This window comes from Octopus sinensis, linkage group LG3 (assembly GCF_006345805.1).
Source record: "Octopus sinensis linkage group LG3, ASM634580v1, whole genome shotgun sequence".
NCBI classification, from domain to species: domain Eukaryota; kingdom Metazoa; phylum Mollusca; class Cephalopoda; order Octopoda; family Octopodidae; genus Octopus; species Octopus sinensis.
The window spans coordinates 44437078-44461522 of NC_042999.1; the positions used below are offsets into that span (position 1 = coordinate 44437078).

The window sequence follows — 24445 nt, forward strand, 5'->3', positions numbered from 1 at the left end:
GAACCCGGTTGAACCATCCAACCCATGCTAGCAAGGAAAATGGACGTTAAACAATGGTGATGATGATGATGAAGTCTGTCCTCTCTGCTCCACCCTGTAGCATCTCGCTTAGAAACAAGTAAGGGTTGGCAACAGAAAAGGCATCCAGCCATAGAAAAAGTCTCAATGAACTCCAACTCCATCTGATCAATGCAAGCATGGTAAAGTGGACATAAAATTTTCCAAGTGCTATGATTGCTATATTAATGTAGGAAGTGTTTAAAAAAATACACAATAGAAATAAAGGAAGTTTAATAATAAATTGATATAATCCTTAAATTACACAGAGAATTAAAATTGAAGAGGTAATATAAATATATAAACAGATACGTCATTAATACACAACAATTAATAAAACTTATGAAGATTTTTATTTGAAATCAGTATGGCTAATGTAAATCAAGAACATCACAACACAAGAATCTTGAAAAGTTCGCACAAAAATGAGATTTAAAAATGAAAAATTAAAAATATTCACATTCATTATTGTAAAGATTACGACAGTCAAAAATAGTTTTAAATGACCATGTTATGATAAAATCTTTGTTTTTGTTAAAACATTGCGATTTGTTAATGGATGAGGTAAAAGACTATTTGTAAGGACAAAAAAAAAAAAAAGATGTTAATTTCTAACACAAATTCACAGAATATATTATGACTGCTAGTTCAGTATGTCTTTTATCTTCAAAACCGAGATAACTAGAACATAAAACATCAGTGCCACGAAAATAACAAAACTATCACTTCAATCCAATCACACTAAACGATGGAAGATGATGATGAGTGTGGAAGTACAAGAATCGTCTGCCATCTGAAATAAAAGCAAACCAAAACTTTAAAATGCTTTAGAAAAAAAAAATGTTATAAATATAATTTATATCAGTAGTTCCCAAAAACCCCTTAATCTTTTAGCATTCACTATACTCTATCAAATGTGATGCTTATTTATTCACCTTTTCAATTAACCCTTTAGAATTCAGGTTACTGTGAAATGATATGCTTATTGTGCCCCGCAATTTGTTTTGAATTAATCATGCATTATCTCGTAGTTTTAAGGTTTTGATGATGTGATTGTTTATTTTTAGAATGACATTTTAAGGTAAGTGTAAGAGGCCAGATCTAGTAGGTTTGGATATAGAATAGGTAGACTATTTCTGTCAGATATTTATTATTATTTATGTGCCCATTTCAAGCCTAGCCAGGCTCATGGGCCCGGTTTCCATAGTGTATGTGTTCCCCCCAGCTGGATGGGATGCCAGTCCATCACAGCGTTACTCAAGAAACAGGAAGAAAGAGTGAGAGAAAGTTGGGGTGAAAGATTACAACAGGGGTCACCCCACCCCTGCCGGAGCCACGTGGAACTTTAGGTGTTTTCGCTCAATAAACACACACAACGCCCGGCCTGGGAATCGAAACCACAATCCTCCGACCACGAGTCTGCTGCCCTAACCACTGGGCCATTGGGCCCCCACTGCACCCTTTTAAAGTCTAGCCAGGCTCATGGGCCCAGTTTCCCGGTTTCAATGATGTATATGTTCCCTAGCTGGATGGGACGCCAGTCCATCACATCATTACTAATTTTTGCCAGCTGAGTGAACTGGAGCAACGTGAAATGAAGTGGTTTGCTCAAGAACACAACGCGTTGCCCAGTTCAGGAATCGAAATCACAATCTTACGATCATGATGCTGACACCCTAACCCCTGAGCCACGCGCCTCCACATTTTCTGTCAGATATGGCAAGTTTAAATGCTAAAGGGCTAATCAAACATTGCCTTAGTAACATCAAGATTTAGATGATGTGACTTTATTTTTTGAATGGCATAAGATAGGTGCGAGAGGCTGGATCTGGCTAGTTTTAACATAAAACAGGTAGAATTTTTGGGCTAGATGTAGCTATTTTAAATGTTAAAGGGTGAGATTAAAATGAAATTTTCTCACAGACCCCAGTATCTTGAAAGATCTTACTAAAGCTGATTTCATTTACTGACAATATACACATTCTCCCAGTTTCATCTGTCAAAAGATATCATCATCATCATCGTTTAACGTCCGTTCTCCATGCTAGCATGGGTTGGACGGTTCGACCGGGGATCTGGGAAGCCAGAAGGCTGCACCAGGCTCCAGTCTTATCTGGCAATGTTTCTACAGCTGGATGCCCTTCCTAACGCCAACCACTCCGTGAGTGTAGTGGGTGCTTTTTACGTGCCAATAATCATATGCTAAGGAATTAAACATTTTACACAGCAGCCTTTTCAAATTTTGAACACAGATCATAGACCCCTGTACTACATTTGAGAATCCTTAGAAATCTACAAAGTCCAAGTTAGGAAATGCTGCTTTATTATAATTATTATAATGACAGGTGAAAAATTTGATTAGCTCATATGTCTGCTGCCCACTAGCATACTTAATAACAAGGTAATTTTATACATTTATGTTTATTTAGCTGAATGAAATAGCACATCAGGAAAATGATACAGACAAGCGTTTTATATTGGTGAAAAAAAAAATTCATCTCTACTCTGTAATCCCCAACTAAACACTATGATTCTTGGAGATGTCCACACTTCATTAAAAGGTGACAAATTCAGCTTCATGATTCTAGGATTAAAAAATTCTTTGCACAAGATGAAAAGGTATCATAACAGTCAAATAATATTGGTCTAGTTATGTTCAAAATTACAATATGCATATGGATTTTTGTTTTGTCACTTTTTCATCTTGTAGTTATTATTCTAGCAATATTTTTAACATTACACATACACTAAAAGTAGCTGTTTTTTTTTCTTCTACTTGCTACACTGGAAGGATCAGTGTCTATGGCTTTTGTAAGCCTCTTAAAACTAGAGATAACAATGTTAATGTTCCTCTTGAATCTTTGTACAATAACACCTGCAGGAAAGATACAAGGAAGGAGGGAATTCCTGAGGGACAACATTCTGAGAAGGATTAATGTGGAATCTGGGGATGGGGAAGGAGGGTTAAGCATCAAAGAATTTTTCAAAGTCTTTTCTAATCATTAAATCAGAAATGATATGAAAGCAAAATTTCAATAAACTAATGCACTATAAAACAACATTACAGCTGAATACAAAAGAGTAAGAATGGTTACAGCACTAATAATTAATACAAACAAAATACATTTTTTTTTTCTTTTTCTGTTTCAAAATTAAAATAAATATGAAATAAAATAAACATCAACTTACAATGAGAAGTATGAATTTTCGGCAGGTTATTTTACGAGGAATTTCCCAAGTAAGAAACTAATTGCAACAATTATTAAGCCAACTATGCAAACAACAATGGGCCAGGTCTTTTCAGGGTGATTTCCAATACATGTCACTGTCTCAGAAGCAATGCTTTCTTCCTTTTTCTCAACAGGTTCCACAGAATCAACTGAATCAACAGCTTTCTCTTCCTGTTCCTCATCATTTACATTGGTTTTCTCTTCTTCCTCTATTTCAGCAGCCTTTGCTGCTGCTCTCATTTTGATCCTTCGAGTTAATACTGTGGTTACACTTTCTGATATCGGTGTGTATACTTCTGTTTTTTCCTGAAAATAAAGATTTTAAAAAATACATTTTAAAAATGATTTATTTTCTGTATGATGCAACTTCCTTAACCCTTTCGTTACCAACACGGCTGAAACCGGCTCTGGCTCTGTGTACGAATGTCTTGTTTCCATAAGTTTTAAATTAAAATCTTCCACCAAACCTTTGTCACAATTTATGTTCCTAACACTAGCTGAATGATAACTAAGTTATTTTACTAAATTCTTTGTTATGTTTAAAATTAATTGAAAGAAACACAGAGCATCTCAAAATAAATACAGTAACGAAAGGGTTAAACGGCTGTTTGAAAACATATCCAAAACAATTAAAACAAACAAGTAATGAAACTTTAGTTTATAGATTGCCTCAGTCTAAAACTGGAATGAGCAGGAGCCAAAGGGGAGCCTCTACTTAATTGATCTGCTAGAAATCTTCCTCAAATTGTATTACCATTTTAAATAAAAGATACTGACAAATGTAATCTCTAATATACAAGAAGATAGGATGGAACACTTGCTTGATAAGGGTTTTTCTGGGACTAAACTAGGATATGCCACCTCTTTAGAATTGCTCAATAATCAAATATATAATATTGAGCAATTCTAAAGAGGTGGCATATCCTAGTTTAGTCCCAGAACAACTCTTATCAAGCAAGTGTTCCATCCTTGATTTAAACCTTTCATTACTGTATTTATATTGAGAGGCTCTATGTTTCTTTTAATTACTTTAAATATAATGGGCATGGCTGTGTGGTTAGGGAGCTTGCTTCCTAACTACATGGTTTCGGGTTCAGTCCCACTGCGTGGCAGTTTGAGCAGGTGTCTTCTACTATAGCTCCGAGCTGACCGGAGCTTTGTGATTGAATTCGGTAGGCAGAAGTTACTGCCGTGTGTGTATGTGTGCGTATGAGGCTCAGTGCCTCTCCGAAAGAGAGAGAGAGAGAGGGATAACCAAGAATTTAGTAAAATAACTTAGTTATCATTAATCTAATGTTAGGAACATAAATTGTGACTAAAGTTTGCTGTAAGATTTTAATTCAAAACTTATGGAAACAAGACATTTGTACTCAGAGTCAGAGCCGGCTTCAGCTGGGTTGGTAACAAAAGGGTTAATGATTATGAGTAAACTACTTCATCATATGCCTCTTATAATAAGAGTTTATCACATCAGAACAAAGAAATTTGCCATGACTTACTGTAGTTATCCTGGTTGATGTAAAGGAAGTAACAGGAGTCTGTTCAACGCCTTCATTAGAAAGCTCTGTGACAACTGATGGGCTGTCAACGACCTCTTCCAGTTGAGTTGTACTGTCTTCTGTAATTTCTTTTGTAACATCTTCACTTGGTGGTACGGTTTCCAAATCTTCAGCTGGAGTTACAGTTTTTTCTTCAGGTGGAGCTATTATTGGTGTGCTTTCTCGAGACGGTTTCTCTGGGGTGCCTATGTCTTTCTTTACAGGAAGCTTTGTTCGGGTGCGAGATCGAGAACGGGAACGTGATTTTGAGCGACGTCTCTGATAGCAAAACGAAAAATTAAACATTTTAAATTTACCTTAAAATTCAAATATTTTAGCACTTTAAAAGAACTTGGATGAGTCAGAATTTAATCCTTTTGTGATATTTCAAATGAAAAACACAACTATGTGTTTCAAAGATAAAAAATTTACAGGGTTCAGTAGCAGAATAACTTTCTCATTAAACTATGTTTGGAACTAGTAAATATAAATTTTTCATTTAAATTTACGAGGGTAGATTTTTATTCAAATATGAACCTTTTAAAAATGGACAGTTTGTATAATCAAATTTGGTACCAAAAGGATTAAACAACATATAGGCTTGGATATAATTTCACTATAATAAAATGAATCAAAACAGCTGTCAAAGATGTTGTCATATTTTATAATTAATAAATAACACTTTATTAATTACCTCTCCATTTTCTCCTTATTCTTTATGATAAATACAAATATCAGTGGCAACTCCGCCACTCGGGCTGTTCAGGCTTAGCCTGAGTATAAATTTAGTGAAGTGAATGTGTATTTGCAAGCTGATTTAATTTCTCTCAACACTGACTTCAAGTATGTAATTGCAGCCAATAACTCAGGCCCCTTTGATTGAGCCTGGCCACAGTTCATTTATTTTTGTTCAGCATCTGGCGATCGTTTTAGAGGTGCCCTGTGTCAAAAACATCATTCGTAGCAGACACTCTTTCAACATCATTCACATGTACCTGACTCAAAAGTTACAGCCTGAGTTGTTATCTATAATCGTAAAACTTAAAAGTAATTCAAATTCAATGTTTTCTTGAAACAACATATTTCTATAGAGATTAGGGTTTAAATTCCAATCTATGAAAAGTTTCCATTCTTAAAGGAACTAAAACTTATCCAGCAGCTGCAGGTAATACGAACAAGCCTAGTAGGTGTAAAAGACTAACTGGTATCTCTTGTCAAGAGTACAGGCGATAGTCAGATCGCTGATGTTTGTTGTGTACCCTGCTGATTTTATTTGATTGGTGTTATTCTGTGCATTTGTGTATAAAGATCAGTTGTATTTTGCAGGGTTGCTTTATTTTTACCATTAACTTAGAAATGGAGAAAGACAATGCTTGATATAAAAAATAAGCCACTTGGGGCTAGAAATAAAGCAGAAAAACATGAAATTCTACAAGCAGGTATGTGTTTTATGAGAAATCTGTGATAAGCCTGAGTGACACTGATCACCTGGAATTGCTTCTTATATATATATATATATATATATATATATATATATATACACACACACATACATATATATAAAGGTGTCTTTTCACAATTAACATCCAAAAGGCACAAATATAGTTGTGACTAAGGGTGCTAATCAGTATCAGTGTTGCTAGAAGCAAGAGTCAAAACAAATCTTAGCCATGGGTAAGCACTTATCTAATGACTGACAAGGGAGACAAGCTCTCAACAGCAAGCGAGACAGAGCCAGATCCATGATGATTTCGGATTTTAGTCCTCATCAGTGACCTTTAACTGGTTGCCGAGGGTTAAAACTTAACATATTCATATTTTGAGTTCTATTTTATCCCCGTTTGCATCAACATACATACATTACATATAAATAGGGGGAGAGAATGTGTGCATATTTGTGCTTCCTTGTCTTAACATTGCGTGATTGTTATAAATGAATGTCATTCATTTCCAAAATGCCGTGGAACAAGTTTAGTCAAAGAGAAATATTACTTTGCTTGGAAACAGATAAAGGTTGGCAACAGGAAGGGTATCAAGCTATAGAAAATCTGGCTCAAACCCTGTCTGATTCATGCAAGCATAGAAAAGTGGACGTTATGATGATGATGAACACTTACTCTAGTAGATTTATTTCTCTTGTACTCTTCCAGAAGTGGTGTTGCACTTGTAAGATTTGATGCTGGTTCCCATGAGTCTTCTTCTGCACCAAAATTTTTCCATCGAATAAGGTATTCTATTTGCCCTCTTTTCTTCCTGTCTTTGAGCACAGCTCCAATCTTCAATTACAGAAATAAAAACAAATTTTTTTTACAAACACAATTTATTTTAAAATGTTTAAAGCAGTAGTTCTCAAGCATGGTCCAGTTAAGATTTTGTTAAAATTTATCTTTTATAAATTTGTTATACTAAATAATTTGTTATATTCACAAAATATTTTAATACAATTCCAAATAATTAATTATAAAAATATGTTTATCTAAGTCCATCTAAGTAAAATATGAATCAAAGGGTTCACAGCCATGAAATGGTTGAGAAACACTGCTTTAAAGATAAGATTACTAGAAAGGATTTTTTCCTTTTTTAATTGTAAAAAAGTTAATTGTAACTCATTAACTAGAATGCCAGAAAGAATGTGAGCTGAATCTCTGGCTGCATGTATTCTTTCTCTTCACCCACCAATGTTTTGCCAGCATTAGGTTTGAGAAGCAGCAATGACTATTGAGAAGTAGACAAGTCAACAAAAGAGCCTCTAATGCTTACTGGACTGCTAAAAAGAGCAGTCAAATATTTCTTTAAAAAATCTATCTTAAAAACGAGGAAAGATTGGACGATCATGACTGGAATATTGTGATCATAGATCAGCTGGATCAGAGACGACCTGAGGTTAAACAGAAACACTAGCAAGATAGGAATTAATGATCTTCAAACAAAATCAAAAGTAAAAAGGAGCTATCATTGACCACTATTTACTACCTGTATTTCCACATTACAGAGGAGTCCAGAGCCAAATGCATGACACTAGTTTTCCAACAAAGATGATATATCATTGTTTATATTTTCTTAAAGCTAGCCTAGAGTCTTGTATTGTTAACTTCTGACATGGACTTTCTCTACAAAACACTGATGTTCTAAACTTAAAGGATTTACCAACAAAACCATTTCAACCATAAGCTGTTAATTTTTCAGTCAAGATGTACAGGCCCAATAGTTAATTAGGTGAAATTGTATTCAGATATTTGGTAAAAGAGAAAATATATTGGTTGATGACCAATACTTTTTTTAACTGGTGAGGACTTAAGTAGTTTTTACTTTATTTATTATTTTTGTTTTTGCTTGTCTGCATTTCCAAGAGCAATTCCACAGCCTTACATTATCATCCCAAATTAAATGAGCAGCTACACTCACACACACAAATGCCTATTAACCAAGATATTGTATATATGTTCGTGGAGGTGCAATGGCTCAGTGGTTACGGCAGCGGACTCATGGTCTTATGACCGCGGTTTCGATTCCCAGACCGGGCATTGTGAATGTTTATTGAGTGAAAACACCTAAAGCTCTACGAGGCTCCGGCAGCAGGTGGTGGTGAACTCTGCTGTACTCTTTCACCATGTCTGTGGAGTGCTCAGCCACTTGCACGCTCATTTCATGAGTAGGTTGTTTCGTTGATCGGATCAGCTGAAACCCTCGTCGTCGTAACCGATGGAGTGCCAACCACATTGTATATGTTTATATACCCGTCAGCATTCACCCAGAATGAGTTGAGATGGCTCCACCTAGTGATTTCAAAGCATTGTGAACAGAAGACCACCATGCTTAACAAAGATGTTTGATGCAGAAGTTGTTAACAAGCCTTTAGGTTGGATAGCAGTGGTACTGGACATCTAAGATGAAACTCCCATTGGCTTAAAAAGCTGGCTATACCATATGGCATAACCAAATAGATACCTTCTACTGAAGTAATACTCCCCCATGCAACATAACACTGGCACCACTAAATAAGGATGAGTATGAAAGCAAGAGTTTGGCATTACATCCATTCAAATTGCTTGCCTTAAGACCAGCATGTGCTGCACTGCAACCCAGTGTGTACATGAAGCATTGATCTCTGCAGTTGCATATATTGATGGTAAGGCTCCATCTTCAAAATCTAGAGTATGCCTATCTCAATATTAGGGGCGATTCTTTGCTATAACCACTGTGACTGCTAATGTTCACTGGCTGGACGTGATAGTATTGATGATACTATTACTGAGTGTGTATGCTTGTGTGTAGAGACTACATGTGAAACATTGAATATGTACGATATTCTGTTATTACTATACTCTTTTACTCTTTCTCTTTTATTTGTTTCAGTCACTTGACTGTGGCCATGCTGGAGCACCACCTTTAGTCGAGCAAATTCTATCAGTCTCTTTTGCCGAACCGCTAAGTTATGGGGACACAAACACACCAGCATCGGTTGTCAAGCAATGTTGGGGGTGACAAACACACACACACATATATGTATGTATGTACAACAGGCTTCTTTCAGTTTCCGTCTATCAAATCCACTCACAAGGCTTTGGTTGGCCCGAGGCTATAGTAGACAACACTTGCTCAAGGTGCCACACAGTGGGACTGAACCCAAAACCATGTGGTTGGTAAGCAAGTTACTTACCACACAGCCACTCCTATGCCTATACTCTAAATAATATTTATTAAGTGTTGTTACTATTGTAATTGCAACTTGAAACAATCCATTTTACACTTACATACATAAAATAAGAAAATTTCATCAAACAACATCTATTTGTAATAGTACAATATTTTCTGGTATGACTCAGTGAATAACTTCAATAATTTATACAAGCTTCACACCCAACAAGATTCTTTATTCAATAATATTTTGTGGAAATGCTTAAAACTAAGCATTCCTTGTATAATCTACTACTTATCTGTTGACATACCCGTTTCACACAAGTGGTAGAAGATAACTTTCAAGTAAATGAGAAAAGCATGTCATCAAATTTAAATATTAATCTGCTTACTTAACCGTTTTGCATTCAGATTACTCTGTCAAATGTAATATTTATTCATAAAGTTCTGAATAACTCCTGCATTATCTCATAGCTTCAAGATTTTAATGACGAGAGTGTTTCTTTTTAGAATGACACTGTATAGTAGGTGTGAGAGACTAGATAGGTCTGGCCAGTTTGAACTTAAAACAGGTAGACTATTTAGGCCAGATACGGCCAGTTTAAATGCTAAAGGGCTAAGCTCACAAATTGAACCAATAATAATTCCCTATACTCACTACATGAATAATATCAATGAGGTAGTATAACTTTTAGCCAATTAAGATTTGCTATTTTTCTACTACATTCATATCAACTGTTTACAAGTATTAAGCAGTATCTCTTACAACCAGCTGTCAACATTGCAACAGTTTTTGTTTCTCTAGACTTTTTTGCAGTCCTTATTTGCAATCCTTCTATTAACAAATTCAGCAGGCATGATTTTCTTAATCTGCTTCCTTTCAATCCTACAGTGTCTTATTCTCCCAACACATCCTGTATTTATCAACAGCGTCCAGTGAATTGAAGTTTAAAGCATTTCTAAGTTAGTAACACAAGTTTGACATTTAATATTCAACTTCTGTCACCAAAATCTCAAATATTGGTCTAAGGGAAAGAACTTATTTAAATAGTTATTTAAATAGTTAAATGAAGGCAGTATGTGAAAGAAGTGTTTAACCCTTTAGTATTCAGATTTTTCAGTCATATGTAATACTTATTCATTCACATTGTTTTAAATTGATTATGCATTATCTAGTACTTAAATAATAACACTGCAATTTTCTCCTACTGTCTGCATTGAGAAACTAAAGAGAATTAATAGTTAACACCAAAAAAAAAGATCACATACTCATTTTATAACTACATATTACATAATCTGCTACTGGACTACACAACAACCAAAATACTTAATTCAGACATCATTTATCACAGAAGGTTGGAATGACTAAGGCATTCATGGACCTGAAGTCCATATCTGTTGAGCATGTTTTGGCAAAATATCTGCTCAGACAATTCTATAATTAACTAGCTAGCTAGATAATGGGTAATGTACTGAACTGTGAGAGATTAATATTCTAGCTAAAGGAAAATAGGTTTTTGGCATGTTTCACAACAAATATTGGCTTTAAAGGTTTGGCCTCATGACCTGGGTTCTTAATTCAACTCAAAGGAGTTGATTTGCCAGTGTGTGTACTAAAGAATGTGAATCTTTTGGGGTTGATACATTGGTTCTGATGTTAAAGAAAATGTTTACGCAGATCTAATTTTTCAAACCAATTAAGAATTTTTTTTTGTTTGGAAAGCTAGAATTTTGTAGTTTTAGTCAGTCACTCATCTGGTATCTACATAATGAAAAGCATAATTGTTTTTCAGATGACATTAATTTTTGAGAAATTAATGATAGCTGGAGTTGAAAAACTTGGAAGAACACAATGGTAGTTCTTGTGTGAATAGAAAAGGTGGAGGTAAAAGTGCAAGTTGGTATTTTGATAGTGAACAGAACTGAAAATGTAAGGACTGATGGTGACAGAAATAGAGAAAAGTAATAGGAGTATTGGAGATGGTAGAGGTTAACTTTTCAAGATGGGTAAATGTTCATAAAAGAGATGAAAACAAGGGATTCCTCTTAAGAGAGTACAATAGCACCGATACACTCATTGATAAAATTACCATGGAATTATGCTGAACTGGACAAAAATCTGGGCCCTTAATGTGGTTCATGAAAAAGTTAGCATCTTTAGTCCTCATTTTAGGACTAATGGTCATCTCCGCTTATTTTTAAAACTCAGTGGTGAAGGGGAAACAGTTGAGGGTAAAGAGGAGTCTAATTAGCTGAAGAAGAGTGGTAGCACTGGGTTCAAATGAAGGCAGCACATCAAAGTTCTTAACCCTTTAGGATTCAGATTTTTCTGTCAAATGTAATACTTATTCATTCACATTGTTTTAAATTAATTATGCATTATCTTGTAGCTTCAAGATAATGATGATGTGATTATTTTTTTAGAATGATATTATAGGGTAGGTGTGAGAAGCTAGATCTGGCTGGTTTAAGCATGAAACAAGAATATTTGGGCCAGATATGGCCAGGTTAAATGCTAAAGGGTTAAAGGCTCAGAGCCTGTTGTTGTAGACTATGACAGTGTAAAAGGATTTTACATCCATGATGAAAAGAAGTTGTGAAGGTTCAGGAGAGAAGGAAATGGAGTCGAGAAGGTTAAGTTCATGGTTGGTACCCTTAATGACAGCAGAACAGTGATTAATGAGTGGTAGGAGTTTATTAAGGTAGCAGGAGAGAAGTTGAACAAGACAACTACAGAGAAAGATGATGAAGCAACCAGGATAGCTGGGTCCACACACCTTTGGAAGAAAATAGATCTTAGAAGTACAAAGTTTGTTGATGAGATTCGTAGCTGTGGGAGGAATTTCAGAAGAGATTAGCAAGTTAATAGTATAGGGATAATATTGAGTAATCAGCAAAGCTGAAATTTATAGATAAGATGACTTACAGAATATTTTATAATTTTGACAATACGATCTTCAAGCAGGTACAAAGTACAAGATGGTTAAGACTATATTGAAATTTAGAGGAGAGAACAAAAGCACATTCAAGAAAGAAATTTAGGCAAGTTTCTTTCTTTATAAATAACATTGTGTATCTACCCTATTTACAAATGAAAAGATAGATGGGAAAAAAACTTTGATAACTGAAATAGTTTGTAGTTTACGATAAAGGATTTACTGTTATCAGGACAATAAATATTTGTGAAGAAGAGGAAGTCAACTACAGGAAACATTTTTCAATTAACATTTGAATAAAGTATTAGATATAGAACTTGTCTCCATTTTTTTTTTTTTTTGTATAAGTAACAAGGGATCGCTTTTATACTCAACCTAGTGACAAAAATTGAGATGAATGTACAAAATTATATTAATTAAACAGTTAAGATAATCAGACTTTTTTCAATAGATAATCAAACTATTGAAATCATTTTCACACCCGTAAATGGCTTGAAAATATCTATGTCATGGTATATAACCACACCTGTCAATCTTGTATTAGCTCATCTATCAGAAGTATAACATTTAAAAATTCAAGCACATTTTCTTTCACTCATAATGTAGAATTCATTCATATATCGCATCTGTATGAAAACCAGCGACTTCTTGTATACATTATTAGGTGATGCTTTTAAATGGTCACATTTAATGCATTTTATTCCAGACATATTGTTACTGATTTTGCTTTTCATCCTTTAGGGCTCGATAAAATAACTACCAGTTGAGCACTCTAGTTAATGTAATCCTCAGAAATTGCTGACCTTGCACTATAATTTGAAAATATTATTATTATTTGGTCAGCTGTCAGAATTGTTAGCACACTGGACAAAATGCTTAGCAGTATTTCACCTGTCACTACGTTCTGAGTTCAAATTCTGTCATGGTCAACTTTGCCTTTCATCCTTTCAGGGGTTGATAAATTAAGCATCAGTGAAACACTGGGGTCGATATAATCAACTAGCTTTTCAGGCCTTGTGCATTCTTGTTGCTATATTTCTCTCCTCAATGATAGTAAACTCGGCATTGCTTGTCCGATCTTTAGTATATGCTTTCTTAGACTTTCACGCCACTTGTCCCTGTTCCATAATGTTTCTGCCATTGTTTTCTAAAATTTTTGTTTTACTTATGTCTCTCACTGTTGCCATGTTTCTCCCCAACAATAGCAAACTGGCCATTGCTTGTCTTCTGTCTTTAGCATATGTTTTCTTAGACTCATGCTGCCCGATTCATTGTTTTGTGATATGCATAGCTAAGAATTTTTCTCCTTTTTTAATCGCCTCATTCATTCACTCATCTAACCTGTAATACTAAGGTGATACATTAAATAGAAATAATTACAGAGGTATCAAATTGTTGGATCAGGTGGTGAAAGTTATGGAGTCATAGCCCAACTAATTAGGGAGAGAGTTAGCCTAGATGAGATGCAGTTTGATTTTGTGCCAGAGTAGCACCACTGATGTTATATTTCTGGTAAGAGAGCTGCAGGAGAAATACATAGCCAAAGATAAACCCTTATAATTGGCTTTTGTGGACTTGGAGAAAACCTTTGACAGGGTTCCCCAATCCCTTATCTGGTGGTCAATGCAGAAGCTAGGGATAGATAAGTGGTTGGTAAGAGCTGTACAAGCTATGCACAGGGATACTACCAGTAAGGTAAGCAATGAGTACAGTGTAGAATTTGGGGTACAAGGAGGGGTTCACCAAGGATCAGGGCTCAGCTCCTTCTTGTTCATCATAGTCTTCCAGGCAATAACAGAGGAATTGCTCCTAGGAGCTCCTCTACACTGATGACCTTGCTCTTGTAGCTGAATCACTACCAGAACTAGCGAAGTTCCAGAATAGAAGGACCTCAGAGTTAACCTAGTAAAACCAAAGTCTTAGCAAGTAGGGAGGCGGACATTCTAAGTTCAAATTCCGCTGAGGTTGACTTTGCCTTTCAGGGTTGATGAAATAAGTACCAGTCATGCACCAGGGTCAATAATGTACTTGACTAGTTCCCTCCCTCCAAATTTCAGGCCTTGTGCCTGCAGTAGTAAAGATTATTATTATTATTATTATCATTTTTATTATAGGGAAACCAGCTGCATCAGTGATCATTATAGGTCCTCCCAGGTGAGATGACAGCAATTAATATAGTTTAAACTTTTGTAAGAAAAGCATGGATAGGCAGAAGTAAAAGAGTTTATTAGGTAGAGATGGTATGCAGCAGGATGCTAGCCATAAGGGCAAAAGACATTATAGTAGCAGAAGACAGAGTGACTAAACAATATATCAGTGGGCCATTGTTGGAGCATAGTGTAAAATATTTGTCAATCAGCCATTTGGCTTTTTCCCACCATTGTCCAGAACGCTTGCATGCGTAGCAGGTCTGTTAGAGATAAACGAGCAGTATTCTAGGGTGGATGGTGATTGACCTTTGTAAAGCAATCAGACGTTGCTCAAGGTTTATCTGTTACTTTCTATCATTCGACTGTGGTCATATTGGTGCACTGCCTTGAAGGGTTGAGTCAAACAAATCAACCCATGAACTTAATTTTTTTTTTAATTTTAAAGTCTTTGGTGCTTATTCTATCACTCTCTTGCTAAATTGCTAAGTTACAAGGTATAAACAAACTGACACTGGTTGTCAAGGTGGTGTGTATATGTGTAAACAAATGTGATGTGCTTCCACAGTTTCTATCTGCCAAATTCACTCACAAAGCATTGGTCAGCCTGGGGTTATAGAAGAACACATTTGTGTAAGGTGTTGCACAGTGGGACTGAACCTGAAAGCACATGGTTGCAAAATTAACCTCTTAACCAACCAGCTAGACCTGCACCTTAAAGTACTTCTACCACCCACTGAACAGGAATGGTACTCTTCAAAATGTGATGTTGGAAAAATTACAAGTGCAATATCAACAATGGGTCTTCAGAGTTTGCAAAGTAAGAAATCAGCATCTGTGGTATTTTTGAGAGCTTTAGATGTATTTTGTACATGAGTAAAGGAGATAAATTGAAAGTTCTTTATATGTGAGACGTTTAAAAACGAGGATGCATTTAACAGCAGTCCAAACAGTTTATGAAAACTGAAAGAAAAACCTACTGCAGGTCCTGTACATTCATGCAGAACTACATTGCATGCCAAACAGAAGCTTCCTATCAACTGACATATATAAAAGGATAGAGGAGCTTTTGTTAAGGTTTAAGCTCTATATCAAACCTGTTTGACCAGATCTGTTATAAAAATTTTTCCAAGCATGCTCATCTTTTTTAAGTGTATGATGAATTACATTATATAATGCACCCATCTTCAGTTTACAGTGGTAAAAAAAAAAGTGTTTATGCACAAGCAAATATGATTTGCCAGCATGTAGATTACTTTTGATAATTGTTTTAGGCATTGTATGAAGTTGCAAGCAGATAAACACATCTGTCTTCCGAGACCATATAAAATGTGACAGCTGGAAGAAACAAGGCTATACTACCATTTGGCTGGTACTCATTTCATCTGAGCTGACTGGAGCACTGTGAAATTAAGTATCTGGTTCAAGGGCACAATTTGCCACTTGATACAGGGATTGAATCCACAACCTTCTGACTGTGAGCCCAACACTAACACTATACTATGTACCTTTACTAAAATGGCAGGGTGTGATAAAAAGGGTATTTAGCTGTTATTTCTAGCAAGAGGATTGATTGCATTGAGACTATCTCATTGCCATGACTAATTCACCATCAAAACCACTGCCAAAGTTAATTAGGCAACTAAGCTAAGAGAATTACCTTTTTACATCTAGTAAGTTACCTTGGCATCTGAGACCTCATTTCATAAGTGGTGGACTTACTGTTAACTATTCCTACATGGGTCACATTTGAAAATGTGGTTTACTGTTAATCTGCTACAAGTCCCACATGATTATGTACCCATTACTTGTGGTAAAAACCACAATCTAAGACATCGTGATAAAAACCTTTGAATTAATGAAAGTATTATTGTATCTTATAACAGAGTTAACTAAGTTCCAGAAAACTACTATGGCTATTTATATCAATATGAAAGAGGCCATCAGTTTCTACACTATGTAATCAAAATATTCTACTTCAGGGAGATTTGGCTACAAGTTTCAGCAGACTAAATGGCCATGCCAAAGCTCCCTTGGTTCATTGTAGTCTACTGTAATTATTATTACTGTTTTGACTCCAGCCTGTTATACCAAATATTTGTCACCAGCTGTGACTTTTTTTTTTAAACAAAAAATAACGAAACATCAGAATAATTGCCCCTTTTACTTTTGTTTTCTTTCAGCTGCTGCAAAATTAATTTTTGATTCTTTGTTTAGACATGCTATCTCTACGTTGTTCAATTTATTTGTTTATTTATTTATTTATTTATTTATTTATTTATGATGTATGTATGTATGTACGTATATGGAGGCGCAATGGCCCAGTGGTTAGGGCAGCGGATTCGCAGTCGTAGGATCGCTGTTTCGATCCCCAGACTGGGCGCTGTGGGTGTTTATTTTGCGAAAACACCTAATTCTCCACGAGGCTCCGGCAGGGGGTGGTGGCGATCCCTGCTGTACTCTTTCGCCACAACTTTCTCTCACTCTTTCTTCTGTTGGCCTGCTCGCTTAGCCAGCGGGGTGGCATCATTTGAAGGCTAAAACAATGCGAAGCGCATTGTGACCAGCGATGTGTAACAACATCTGATAGCCGGGTCGGTCACGGTGATCACGGTGATATATATATATATATATATATATATATAAAATCATCATTTAACCCTTTCGTTACAAACCCGGCTGAAACCAGCTCTGGCTCTGTAGTACAGATGTCTAGTTTTCATAAGTTTTGAATTAAAATCTTCCACCAAACCTTTGTCACAATTAATGCTCCTAATACTAGCTTAATGATAACTAAGTTATTTTACTAAATCCTTTGTTAGATTTAAAATTAATTGAAGGAAACATGGAGCATCTCAAAATAAATACAGTAATGAAAGGGTTAATGTTCATCTTTCATGCTGGCATGGATTAGATAGTCTAACAGGAACTGGCAAGGCAGGGGACACTGTGTTTTGGTATGGTTTTTTATAGCTGGATGCCCTTCCTAACACCAACCACTTGTGGATTTGAAAGATAAATTACTGGTTGTTGCCAGCCCCATCTGGCACCTGTGCAAGTGGCACGTAAAAAGCACTCACTACACTCACGGAGTGGTTGGCGTTAGGAAGGGCATCCAGCTGTAGAAACACTGCCAGATCAGACTGGGCCTGGTGCAGCCTTCTGGCTTCCCAGACCTCAGTCCAACCCACGGACGTTAAACGATGATGATGATAATTAGCAACTACAGAAAGAATGGTACCAATGCTTAAATAAGCAAAGTCCACACTGTTGGCAAATCAACAGTGTATAAAAAAAATACTATTAAGGACATGAAGCTTTATAAAGAACTGGAACAAACAGCTTGCTTCATCACTGGATTACTAAACAAGAAACTGAGCCATTCTAATGACTGAAATGAAATCAATATAGGTTTCAATTGAAGATTGCAGTTAGCCATGCATTTTAGGTTAAATGTCCATCAAAATGAAGGCCATTTATCTGCAACATTGCATTGAAACTCAAGGGAAAAACTAATGAAATATATTCTGAAAGTTTGGAGTCATTCAACATGGTTAGAAAATAGATCTGGAATTCTTAATAGTGTTGTAAGGGTAAGCGTGTAGATAAGATTATAACAGCCTAGTAGCAAGATATCCATTCAAATTTTAAGATTATTGAAACTGGTGGTTATGTTCAAGAACAAATTATAAAAAAAAAAAAATCGATGAAACAGGATCATTTTGGAAATGAATACCTAGTAAAACAATGAAAATATAAAAAAGAAAAGCAACTGAATTTCAAAGAAGGAAATAATTATCTAATATTCTTGATGGGTGAAAGTATTGAAGATTTAAAATGATCTGTCATTCAGAAAATCCATGTGCCTTTAAAGGGTTCAGCAAGTATCTTCTACCAGTTTATTAGAAATTCAATAGAAAAGATTACAAAATCTTCCTTTGGAAATTTGTTTAAGAGTTGTTTCTGTTCTGAGGTTAAAAGATAATGGCATCTCAAGCCAAAATGTTATGATTGCAATTTTACTACTTAACATCAGGGTTACAGCCAACAGACTAAGAGCAATAATATTCAAGGTCTATAAAGCAAAACACTTTTGTACAGGTTTTTGAGAAAACAAGAGAAGATTAATAATAACACAAACTTTTGGAAGAATTTTAACAAAGAATGCATAAGAAAATATTAAATGTAGCTACTCTACAGCAAGAAATGTTTTTTTTCTGGCCCTTTTATCTCATACTTCACCTCTGTCTATTCGTTATTTAGCATAAAGTTTCCCACTTTGGGGTTTCTAGTTATGCAAACTGCATGGCGACCTCATCAATGCTAGTGGCATGAAAAGGAAAAGGCATCCAGTACATGCTATAATGTGGTTTGCATTAAGAAGAGCATCCAGCCATAGAAACCATATCAAATTAGACACTGGAGCATGACAGTCCTGGAACCCATCAGATCCTGCCAAACTGTCCAACCTATGCCAGCATGGAACATGAATGTTAAATGATGATGTATTACACAAGTTAACACACAATATGAGAGCTTAGAAAATTACTATTTTTAAATCTCACAACAAGAGATATTCAGCAGCCGTATACACAGATATTGTTTTGAGCTGAGTGGGGGTGCTAGATTCCTTTGTTCGAAAATATAAGGACACAGATCATGTCGTATAGCCAGCTGGAGATGATATCTACTGGGGCTAAATTACAGCAACATTATTCCTACACTAGGACTGCCATGTTATGTTGGCAAACAATCTTTACTATAATATGAGAGCTGTCTGGTGGATTCAAAGCTGAAGTTATAAGAGCCATGACAGAAATCATTTCATTGGATTTGCACATGGATATATCTAGAAGTGATGACAATAATGTCAGAATTAACTTACAAGATGTGGACTTCAATGAAAGACCTTTAGAGTTTAGAGCAGTAATGTGCAAATGACCAGGACAAAACATGTTAAGTTAGGACATAAACCAAAAAGATCTCAAAAAACTTAATGCTGTTTTTTAGAATATTCGAAGATAGAAACCAAATGATAATGGATGCAGATCCATATGTAGAGAGAAAGAGCTATGCAAGTCAGAAAAGTTGAACATGCATTCAATTGCTGTAAGGTCAAGCACAAAGAGAAGAAAGAAATATTGAAATATATGGCCCTTTTACAATTAAGAAAATAAAAACATCTAATTTCATTTTGCATATACTGCTCATTACAAAACTACATCCAATTTAGTTATTTTGTTCCTTACTTATGCTATTCATATCCTTTTACCCCTTACCCCAAAGTTTAGTTCCTTCTGAACTTTAAACCTTTTGACATCAACCTGTCTAAAACCATCCTTTTTTCTGTGACACAAACTTCCTGTTTTAAAGGAATCTAAATTAAAAATTTCCTTTAAAACTATGTTCCAAGCAATGCAAGTGAGCTGGCAGAATTGTTAGCAGTCTGGACAAAATGCTTAGCAACATTTCATCTATTTTTTAATGTTCTGAGTTAAAAACTCTGCCACGGTTGACTTTGCCTTTCATCCTTTCAGGGTCAGTAAAATAACAAGCACCAGTGGAGCACTAAGGGGTCGATGTAATCAATTTATGTTCCAAACACCAGTTTAATAACAAACTTATTTTACCAAGTTCTTCATTATTTTAAAAGTTAATTGAAACTAAAATAGTATAGTTCAACAGAAATATAGTAACAAGAGTTAAATCTTAGTATGTTTTTATATCAATGCAAGTAGCATGGGAGACATATCCTACTGGGTGGTGCTTTGTGTGTGTGTGTGTGCACACACATACATACATAGAGAAATAAATTTTATTAGAAAATTCTAATGAGGAAAATGTAGAAGGAAGGTTATACTTATTGCTTAATGATTTGTGAGTCTCATTCATCAAAAGTATACTTATTTTCAATGGGCTGAGAATTAATTTTTGAAAGCAATGCCTAATACATTACAAATTAACAGTATTTCTTGTAACAAAAGTGTAGAGAGCAAAATGACTGTTGCGAAGAAGTAGGGCAAGATTAATATTCCTAACTCTGGAATTTGAAGCATTCAATATTAGATATATTACCTGACAGACGAAGTAAATTATCATCTAAGAAATTATTACATTAGGATATAATTACACCATAACAAACAGATGGTAATTTAGAATATATATATATATATATATATATATATATATATACACATACATACATACATACACACAAAGAAATTTTCTAACTATAACTACATCTTTGTTAGCACATAGATACTTTCTGTATGAACTAATCAAACTTAATGCCTCCAAAAGGAACTATAAATACTGAACAAACAAACAAAAAGGAAAAAAAAAAGAGGCAGGCTTTGGGGGTAGTTAGGGGATTGCAAAATACTGATTTGCTCATATTGGTTCGAGGTCAGTTTTGTAAAAAGGGAGTGCAGATAATGAAATTGATGTCAAGAGAGAACATTCCTTCCTTCTATAAGTACAAGGCCTAAAATTTGCAGAGAGGTGGACTAGTTGATTACATTGACCTCACATGCTCAAATGGTATTTTATTTTATTGATCACCAAAATGATGAAAGGCAAAAATCAACCTTAGTGGAACTTGAATTCAGAATACAAAGCCAGAAGAAATGGCACCAAGCATTTTGTCCAGCATGTACTGATTCTCCCAGTTCACTGCCATATTGAGAGAGAGAATATTGAGTTGTTTATGAATATGCATGATGTTCCATTATAGATACGTACTTTGATGAAGGGTGAATCTATACAGGGTTCACAGTTGTACAGGACGGAAATATTTGTCTTCTCAAGAGATAAATTCACCATTTATGATGCAGTCTTGATAAAATTATGGTCAACATGAAAGGTTTATAATAGATTTGAAATGTTTAGCATTTCTGAATTTTGCAATTTTTTCTTTTAACCCTTGAGCATTCAGATTACTCAGTAAAATGTAATGTTTATTTATTCACATTGCTTTGAAGTAATAATGTATTATCTCATAGCTTCTGAAATTTGATGACATGATTGTTTACTCTTAGAACGACATTGTAGTGTAGGTGTGAAAGGTTTGATCTGGCTGGTTTCAGCATAAAACAGGTAGAATATTTGGGCTGGATATGCCAGGTTTGAATGTTAAAGGGTTAAGAATCTTCTGGGCTGACCAATGCCTTGTGAATGGATTTGGTAAACAGAAGCTATGTAGAAGCCTGTCATAATTATATGCGCATGTGTGTCCAACCCATTTGACTGTTTGGCAAACAGTGTTGGTTTGTTCACATCCCTGTTACTTAACAGTTCAGCAGAAGGGGCCAATGGAATAAGTATAAGATTTCATCATTTATCATCTGCCTTCTATGTTGGCATGGGTTGGACGGTTTGACATGAGCCAGCCAGGTAGGAGCCTGCACCAGACTTCTGTGTCTGTTTTGGAAAAAGATTCTTTATGGCTGGATGCCCTTCCTAATACCAACCACCCAGCAGAGGTGACTAAAAGAAACAAATTTAAAGTTTTTGGGAAGATATGTTTGACCAAAACTCTTGAAGGCAATGCCCGAGCAAGGGCCCCAGTTCAATGACTGAAAAGATGCTATTGATGGAGACAGAATAATTGGATCAATATTGGTAATTTTTTTTGACAGGGAGCGAGGAATGGAGACAGTTTTTACTCCTTCCTCTTATGCTTATAAACAATGTGCAGAACTGATAGATGTTTTAATTACTAATAATTATAGACAAGGATAAGGCAACAAACTGGCAAAATTGTTAGCATGCCGAGCAAGATGCTTAAGTCCACTTCGCCTTTCATCCTTTCAGAGTCAATAAAATAAGTACCAGTTGAACACTGGGGTGCATGTAATCAACTAGCCCACATCCCCAAAATTGCTGGCCTTGTGCCAAAATTTGAAACCAATAATTATAGACAAGGATTGTGTGGAGTCAGGTGGCACCAGGAAGTATGCCGTTAATGGAGCACATACACAGCAACACATTCAAATATATTTCAACATACTCTAAGTAATGAAATATAAACAAAACAGATTAAAGGATCAACTCATCATAACGGTCATCATAATTATTATGTTCATCTCTCTATGTGAGCAAGAGTTGGACACAGGGTCGTGCACAATACTTTTAGAGGTAGAGTTTTATACCCAGACACTTCTTCCTCGCACTAAGTCTATTAGCTGTGTCTTACAACATGCAGGGATATGGTGTATTTGATTTAAAAATAGATTGGTGCATATGGTTATTTTTAAATGACAGGCAACAGAATAATGGAAAGGTAAATATGAACTAAGGTATGAAGCCATCAAGTTTGAATGAATAAAGAACATTCAGTAAGAGCAGAAGATACATAGAGGGCAAAGCACACAAAGTGGGTCAGTGTGATTGAAATATTATTTAGTTTGTGTGTAATGAGAATGAATATATAAATAATATAAATTTCCTTACAGATTCCACTGTCAATATGTGGCAGGTCCCAATAGGAAAAAGAGTCAATATAAAATTTCATCTTTAAGACAAAATTGGGAGATAAAGATTTTGCAACTCTCTCTTATAGTTTGTATGGTTAATAATATATCTTCTTTTTTTTTTTAACTGGTGGAAGTAACGATATGGGTCAAGCAATTATGTACAGCAATTTCATTGGTTCATCAGATTATTATCTATATCTGCAGTTACATAGTGACCAACACAGTACTTTGCACATATGCACAGTTACCAGCACAACATCGCACACAGTAACCAACAAACTATCATACATAGCAACTAAAATATGTTGCTAAAGCATGTGTATGGGGGAGGCCAATAGTAATAAAACAAACCCAGTATTACAAAAGATATCAAAATATTTGCACCAATAAAACTGATAAAGCTAATTTTACAATTGGCTCCAAAGATAAAGTATTCTTATTGATTAAATTATATGGAACACCAAGATATATTTCTGAAAAGGAGCCAATAGAACTGTTACATGCTCTCTTGACCTACGAAAAATAGCAATGGAATCTCAAATCAAACACTACTGTCTTAAAAATTGGAGGGAAACGTTTAGATAGAGATATGCCTAAAAAAGACTGATTGGGATCTACCGGAGTCTAACTAACAGTGACTGAATGTATGAAAACTGATTCAATAATAAATATGTAGTAAAGAGAGGAGGAGGTCTTGTTAAAGATCATTCTAAACATCATTTTCTTCAGTTAATTATTTTGGTCACAGTCTACTGTCTGAAATTACCTTAATCCTTTCACATTCAGATTATTCTGTCAAATGTAATGCTTATTTATTCACACTGTTTTGAATTAGTCATACATTCTCATAGCTATGAGAATAGCTATAAGAATGTATGACTAATACATTCAATGTTGTGATTGTTTATTTTTAGAATGACATTGTAGGGTAGGTGTGAGAGGCCAGGGCTGGCCAGTTTGGTCACTAAACAGGTAGAATATTTTGGCCAGATATGACTGGTTTAAATGCTAAAGGGTTATTAAGAGTATCAATTCAGACCTAATCTTGCCACAATTCTAAAAACATTTTATTAATTGTTTTGCTTTCATCTGAAGTGAAATCAATTTAGCTTCATTCTCATAAAAATTATAATCATCGATAATAACCTTAAATGCATAACTAAGTCATGGAATAAATAAACGTTGCAGTTTTTTCCCTTTATAATTATCATTAAACGTCTTGTGTCAGATTTAATGCACGTTCACATCATTACTTTCCTAAACCGAGGGAGCTCCTATGTTAGTGGACCTGCTAGAAATAGCAGCCAAATTTCCCTCAAATCCTATCCTATTGTTTTTATATTAAGTAAGACTGATTAGACAGTAGTTTTCAATGCTCCTAAAACGGTGGGATGGTTATGGTTGGAATGTCTAATTACGTCTGAT

At 35.2% G+C, this 24445-nt stretch overlaps 1 protein-coding gene across 2 annotated transcripts in view; it reads right to left on the minus strand.

The window, feature by feature from the left end:
- Window positions 1-391: 391 nt before the first annotated feature.
- The window catches only part of LOC115209880 (chromo domain-containing protein cec-1), a 40507-nt gene continuing 16453 nt past the window's right edge, over window positions 392-24445 (minus strand). For both annotated transcript variants that reach the window (XM_029778458.2, XM_029778459.2), the window contains exons 2-5: window positions 6943-7101; window positions 4787-5104; window positions 3247-3593; window positions 392-850 (exon numbers count right to left, since the gene is read on the minus strand). In XM_029778458.2, the coding sequence (XP_029634318.1) occupies window positions 3273-3593; window positions 4787-5104; window positions 6943-7101 (798 nt within the window). In that variant the 3' untranslated portion in view covers window positions 392-850; window positions 3247-3272. The remainder of the gene's footprint in view (window positions 851-3246; window positions 3594-4786; window positions 5105-6942; window positions 7102-24445) is intronic.